At 42.6% G+C, this 7,469-nt stretch overlaps 1 protein-coding gene across 1 annotated transcript; it reads left to right on the top strand.

The window, feature by feature from the left end:
* Nucleotides 1-2,770: 2,770 nt before the first annotated feature.
* Nucleotides 2,771-7,166, top strand: cd248a (CD248 molecule, endosialin a). The gene has a single exon (XM_069159037.1). The coding sequence runs from the start codon at nt 2,953-2,955 to the stop codon at nt 5,302-5,304; it is 2,352 nt and encodes a 783-aa protein (XP_069015138.1). The 5' UTR covers nt 2,771-2,952; the 3' UTR covers nt 5,305-7,166.
* Nucleotides 7,167-7,469: the final 303 nt, after the last annotated feature.

A 7,469-nucleotide genomic window follows, 5' to 3' on the forward strand; every position in this document is an offset into this window, starting at 1 on the left:
CTGTTTCAAATGAGTGTTGAAACTGTACTGTGAGTATTGCTCTCTGGAGCTGGTGTGCTTACTCTGGAAAACTGTCTCATCCCCTTTGCAATATCAGCTTTCTAGCAGCAACTTGCAGTGACAGTTTGCCAAACCACAACCCAACTAACTTGAATTACATTACTTGCTGTATTGTTGTTCGCTCTGTCCTGGTATTTGTACGTTGTACATACAACATTTGCGAAGGGTTTTAGAAGACCTAAAAACACAAGTTTGCCATCTCAGTAGGGAATATTTGGTGCATAATTTGAAATGCTATGCGGGGTAACATTACTTTCTTTGTTAGTTCACCTACAAACCTACTGTCGTTTATTTTTAGTCACTGTAGTTCTGTAAATATCATCATAATTAAATAACCCTTTCTTGTTTTTATTAAAATGCTCATTTTGCTTCAGCTTTCAAAAAAACACATCAACTTCCACATCATGTGATAAGGCTGGTACGTCTTGCCCAGTTGTTAGTGTTGTTACCATGGCAATGTGCATCCATGAATTTGGTAAGTGGAGCATCCGAGGGGCCATTGAAGCCATATGGAAATGTAATATATGATATATGCCCCTTCATTAAGACTGATGTTACAATTAAGGATATATATATATATATATATTGTATCATATACATACACCCTAAGGATATAAGTTTATATACGAAACATAAAAACCCATCGTAAAATGTATCCATAGACATATTAAATTTATGTATACGATGGATCTTTATATGGTATTATATGTTGCGAGCATATGTATGTTTGATTTATGTATTTAAGGTCATTCTCAAATGCTGTGTAGTTCATTATTTTAAATTCAGAGGTTGTGAATTTGAATTGAAAATTGGATAGACGAAAGAGGGTTTTGGGGTTTTTCTTTTATGGTACTAATGAGACATCGGCACTTTTATGTTCAATATCCTTTGGAGCATTGTCAGGTCTGAAAAAAGAACTCAAGGGACATTAACTTGAATTTTTCAATTTGTGTGCTTTGGGATTGATAGTTACCGGACAGCAATACTAAAGAGAAAAACTTAATGGAAGGTGTGAGTTCCCCTGTTTGGGGCCCATATCAGGACTAAAAGTTCGGATCTCTCAGACTTTGCTGCTTGTTTTTTGGGGTTTTTTTGTGGGGGGAGGGGAGGGAGGGGGGTTCTGTCTCTCGTACCCTAGGTCTCCCACATTAAGGAGATATAATAGTAAATAGCTGGAATACATACAATATCTGATCAAAGATACATAGTATATATAGTACACAAGACTATCAAGAATTCAGTGCCAGCATTTAATCCTTTCTGATTCTGCAGACGCAGTTGAGTTGGTACTTAAATATATCTACTTCGGTCCTTTTTACAAGCCAAGTATAAAAAAATTGGAAATTGTGGTCAATCACTAAATGTTTTCTGTAGTCCTCCTTTTTCATGCCAACCGACAGGCATTTACTGCATTTTAACTTAAGGTGCACTTAAACGTTTTCTTTTCTTTTGGGTGGACATTTCAAAAACTCGAACTGGAGGTGCTTAGGACACAGTATGGGCTCTGAAACAGTCAGCTGGATTTATGACATACTCACAGGACTCTGCTACTGAACCCCTCCACCCCCCACCTCCATCCAACCCCAAATCCCCTTCTCCTCAACCTCTTTCCTCCAACAGCTACCGTTTGGAAAGCTATGGAAATAGACAGATACCAGGTCCAACCTTGGGTCTTTTGTTATATTACCCCTGAGAACAATCAAAGGAGGTGTATTTTGTAACTGAAAAAGTCATCCCAGACACACATGCACTGAAGATATACATGAACAGTATCAGACAAAGTGAGTGAACTTGAATTTGTATGTGGAGAAACTTTGCCATTACATTGTATGGAACCAAAAGTTTGTTAACAGCCCACTGGTCTAAATCGTGCGATGTAAAGAAGATTAAAGAAATAATACACAAAGGAACATAGAGTCGAGGCTGAAGAAGTGGAGACAAAATAATTTATGAATTGCTGGGAAGTCGGTTCAAATCATTCCTTGGTCTCATTTGAGTTATAAGTGATCGAGAATTTTTTTTTCAAGTGCCATTTTGTTATGTATATCACTGTCTGTACTGTCTGTCTTTGTGTTTTAGTTTTAAACCATGGGAGTGTGGACATTTTGGCTGGTTGACACTTTCTCACCCTTTCAAAGGACTGTTTTAGGTGCTCAGACTTAGTTTTACAGTTAGAATTAGGTCAGAGGTATGGTAAGGGTTGGGGTTAGACACCTTGATGTGATGGTTATGTTTCAGGTTAGGGGGCGAAGGAATGCATTATGTGAAAGAATGTCCTCACAAGGATAGCCACACGAGTGTGTGTGTGTGTGTGTGTGTGTGTGTGTGTGTGTGTGTGTGTGTGTGTGTGTGTGTGTGTGTGTGTGTGTGTGTGTGTGTGTGTGTGTGTGTGTGCAAATGACAGAGTACCAAACTATGTCCATGAGCAGGGTTTATGAAAACCATATGACATGCTCTGAAAAAGAAAGACATCCACAGTTTGCTGCTCCTCCCCCACTCCGACACACACATTCACATATTGCCCCCCCACCTCTTCCAAAAACATACAATTCTTTTTCCTCAACTCCCCCTGTCTCTCCCCTTCGTTCCACACTCCTTCCTGCTATACCCCCCCGCCCCCCCCCTCTCTTTCTCCCCTCCCTCCCAGCGCTCTGAAATCTCTGAACAATCTGCATGCACTCAACTCAACCACAGATCTGTTTCAGCAAAGTAGAGTGAAGAGCACAGACAGACAGTGAAGAAACTGGAGGTGCAAATGAAAGGAGAAACGTTCAGATAGGCAACAAAAACAGGCAGAGAAGTTAAAAGAAGTCAGTTAAAAGAACCTTTCAAAAGGCAGGGAGATCAAATTGTGGAGAAAGTTTGAGATATATATTCAGTTTAAAAAAAAGAATGGGCTCCCCGGTGAGCAGTGCTGCTGTTGTTTTCTTGACATCCCTGCTGGCTTTGCTTTCTGGATTTTCTTCAGTCCTGGGTCAGGACCTGAGGGAGAGGGATGCACTGTGTGATGCAGATGGTTGCTTTGTGGTCTACTTCCAACGCAAAACCTTCCTGGACTCATGGAGAGCCTGCAAAGAGAAAGGTGGCAACCTTGTTAACATCAAATCCAGGGAGGACGCCACCACTATCGCCACTCTCTTCTCCACACTGGACTTACGCCACTTGCGCACTAAAGTAAGAGTATGGATTGGCCTCCAGCGCCAACCTCGCCAGTGCACCGCCACGCATCCTTTGCGAGGTTTCTCTTGGACTACTGGTGACCAGGACACACAGTATACAAACTGGCAAAAAGAGGATTCCACTAGTATGTGTTCGATGCCTCGCTGTGTGGTTATGGGCTACAGCACTCAAGAGCAGAACGATAACTTCAAGTGGCTGGATGGTTCTTGCTCAGTTCCTGTAGATGGCTATCTTTGCCAATATACCTACAAAGGAATGTGTCCTCCCTTGTGGAGTGAGGGGGCAGGCAATGCCCTCTACACCACTCCATTTAACCTTCTGAGCACACTGTTAACCCATGTACCATTTGGATCTGTTGCTACGGTACCCTGCCCCGCAGGCATCAAGGAGGAACAGTCAGTTTTGTGTACGCTGAGGGAAGATGGCTCAGTGGGGTGGTCCAAAGAATCCCCCCTTTGCTCTGATCTCTCCGTAGCACACAACTGGTGTGATCAGGATAACGGTGGATGTGAGCATTTTTGCCGACCAGCTAGTGCTCACTTCTACTGTGAATGTGCAAATGGATATCAACTCCGAGATGATGGGCAGAGCTGTGAGCTGTCTGATATCTGTCTGGGGGCCCCCTGTGAGTTTGAGTGTGTGCCCCTTTCAGACGGCTATCGTTGCGCCTGTCCTGATGGATACATGCTTGCACCAGATGAACGTGGCTGTTTAGATGTAGATGAGTGCCTCCAGAGTCCTTGTGAGCAGCTTTGTGAGAACGTTCCAGGGACATTTAAATGTCAATGTTGGGAGGGTTATCAACCAGAGGTTGAAAGTGGGTGTGAGGATATAGATGAGTGTATGAATGACCCATGTGAACATGCTTGTGAGAATACCCTGGGATCTCATATCTGCCACTGCCATCTGGGTTTTTTCCTGGTACCTGGGGAGCCCAGTCGATGCCAAGATACAGATGAGTGCCAGGTCCCTGGGACCTGTGAGCAGATGTGTGCGAATTATGAGGGCGGATTTGAGTGCTACTGTGAGGAGGGCTATGAAGTTATGTCCGATAACTACTCATGTCGGAAGAGAAGGGAAGGAGACGACCTGTCTGCTGTCACTCCGCCTTTTCCTTGGATCACCCACCAGCCTGGACCTGCATGGGACCCTGTGGACTACGACTGGAACCCGAAGCAGAGCTACACTGGCTGGCCTAAAGAGGAAGAGCAATCCCTGGATTGGCTGACGGATCCACCCAGAGTTTTTGATTCTGATATAATTTGGGTCACCAGTGCCCCACAGGAGGAATTGCCCTTTTATTCAGCTCTGGACCCTCTGACACAGGGGCCTGACAAAAATGAGGAAGACATGGATGCAGTTGGCTGGTTGGAAATTGGCCAGACATATCAGTCTGAACTCATAGTTTTGTCTACCACCATCACCACCTCCAGCATGACTCAGCCCACCAGCAGCACCGGCACTACCCCAGACTGGTACGAAGATGTCAAGGAGGATACTACTACAGCTCTTCCCTTTGTTTCCACCTTGACTGACTCTGAGGGAGCTTGGAATTGGTGGGCGGTGTTTTCCACTTCCAGCCAGAATCCAGGAAATCCAGAGGATTCAGTCACAGACCACAACATACCTACAGATTCTAGCTACCACTACAGACCTGAAAAAGAAGAGTCCTTTCTTCAGGAAAATGTTCTGTTCCCAGAGGAGGAGTTTGGGAAGGAGGAAAAGGACTATGTGGATATCGCACACTCTCAAGGCCCTGCTGTTCTCACCCAACTTACTACTTCCCAGCCACCCCTTAGCACGGGTGGGGCCACTGTTGACATCGTGGATTCTGTTCAGGAAGACATGGGGCAGAAACAGAGCAACACATGGCTCCTGGTGGGCCTCCTTGTGCCCATCTGCATCATCATTGTGGTGATGGTTGCACTGGGTATTGTCTACTTCACCCGATGTGGAGTTCAGCCGCGGAACAAAAATGCCACCGATTGCTACCACTGGATCTCTGGGGCTCATGATAAAGAGGTGACTCCAAATCCCTCAGCAGGGGTTAACCCCTGTGTTTAAACAGAGAAGAGAGAAACTGACACTTCCATAAACAGGCTCTGTTTCAAAGACAGGCAACAGTGAATAATGAACCTTTTGACCAGCAAGCTAAATGTTTTACCATCTCTGACTGTGGAACTGTTGACTCTTTGAACACATTTGGATATTGCTGTTGAATATCAATAATAATAATAGTCCAGGAAAGGTACACGGAAAACAACGGACCTTTTTTTAAGAATGGGGTTGTTATGTGGTACAAACTGCTTTGATGTTGCATACACTGATCAATATCTGTTTGCTTCATGCAACCAGGTGAAGTTGTTTAAAACAACCTGCTAATCACTGAGAATAACATGTGCAGTCATTTACGTCATTTCAGCATTTCACAGCTAGAGCCAGATCCTGGTAAGAGCCTTGTAAATCATTGTACGGAAGGCAAAAGCATGCCTTTTTTTTATGAGGTCTGTTTCAAGCAAAATCCTCATGCTCAGTTAATTCAAACAGCATATCACTGTAGATAACTGGTACTATCAGCTGTGTTAAAGAAATTCAGATGTGTGTTTGAGTCACATCTGCAATAGGTAAAAAGAGACTGTAAGAAAAGTCTGCACAAGAGAAAAGTCATCCTGTAATCACAAAATAATGCTGGGCAAACAATTATTAAAAATCACTGTCGAAAAACACCAAAATTTATTTGTATATAATGGTTATTTTGTAGTTATGTTTGTTTCATACACCAGCCATGCCTTTTTTAGAAAATGTTTAATAATTCACTGACATCATCTTTTCATGGACCCCATAAACTTGGTTATATGCAGAGGAATGTGCACACGGAACCTTCCCCCACCCATGTCTAGTTAAAGACCACTTCTCCTTTGTTTGACCTCTTGTGGAAAGAGGTTAAAGTGCAGATGTTCTCACGGCTTTCGGAACGGTTGAAGGGGCTGGTACTTGACACTGCTGTTTGTGAAATGGCCATCATTCATTCTTTATAACTCCAATCCAACAGTTCACTGCAAAAATGTTGTATGCGTTGGATCAAATCCAACTGTCTTCAGACTGCTTCCAGTACAGCTTCAAAAATGTTGCTATTTTGAAAGCCAATCAGATCTTATAAGGATTTTAAATTTCAGATTCCAAAATAAATCACAAACAGGTGAAAGATACATTAACTTTTATAGAGAGGTGATCAATGGAGGTAGTATACATTTTACAACCCAAATAAAATTTTTAAAAAAACACACATTTAGTGGCACATTAATTTAGTGGATAATTTTCTTTTTAACGGTTGGGGGAAACAAAGTGCCCCTCCAAACTTACACATTAATTATGTATATATTGATAGACTGTGATCTGAGAAACATCCGATGTCTTTTATGACATGTTAAGAACTTGTGAATTAAAAATTACGACAAGGTTTCAGTGTGCAAGTTTATTATTGATCACGGAACCAGTAATTAGACAATACCAATTTCTTAACTCATGGTCAATTTCTTACTTTTAAAGGGAGGGCTAAACAGCATCTTTTGGGTCAGCTGTAATGGAGAAAGGTCGTGGGCTATTAGATGACATAAGAATGGAAATACCATCTGTTTAGGGACGACTGTGAAAGGAATTTGAAAGCTCTGAGAAAAACTACTATGTGGACCATAGTTTGAAAATTGTCAAACTAATGACGAAGGGTTTCATCTATGACACTGATGCGTTTCTTATTGCACTCATGATGACATCACTGCTCTGACCAGCAGATTGTGTCATTTATTTTTTTAAAGACTCTGAGGCAGCATTGAAAAGTCTGACGGTCCATTATAAAAAGTAAAAAAAAAATGAATGTGGGTGGGTGGAAGGAGGGAGGTAGGTAGGTAGGTGTGTGGCAATCAGAAAACTATAACTGCAAAAATGACCATGATTTTCAGAGGGCAAAGGGTTGTTGTTGTTTTTAGTTTTGTTCTTACAGAAAATAAAACGTGAAACCCGAGTCCCCTCTGGCAGTGAGGAAGCATTGTGACTGTAATGACAAATGGAATGTGCTGATCAGAACCAGGTTGTGGCTCTCAGAGGGGGTCTCTCTCTCTCTCTCTCTTCTCTCACTGTCTCTCTCCTCCTCTGACCTATTTTCAACACAGCTCAGTATACACACACACACACAATCCAGCCACCAGTATGAAGAGCCACGCTCATCTCTT

The sequence above is a fragment of the Embiotoca jacksoni genome, unplaced genomic scaffold (assembly GCF_022577435.1).
Source record: "Embiotoca jacksoni isolate LCO1_2020_lvr unplaced genomic scaffold, fEmbJac1.0.p SCAF_24, whole genome shotgun sequence".
Taxonomy (NCBI): Eukaryota; Metazoa; Chordata; class Actinopteri; family Embiotocidae; genus Embiotoca; species Embiotoca jacksoni.

Coding starts and splice junctions, on each gene's coding strand:
- cd248a (XM_069159037.1), top strand. CDS start 2,953: ATGGGCTCCCCGGTGAGCAGTGCTGCTGTTGTTTTCTTGACATCCCTG.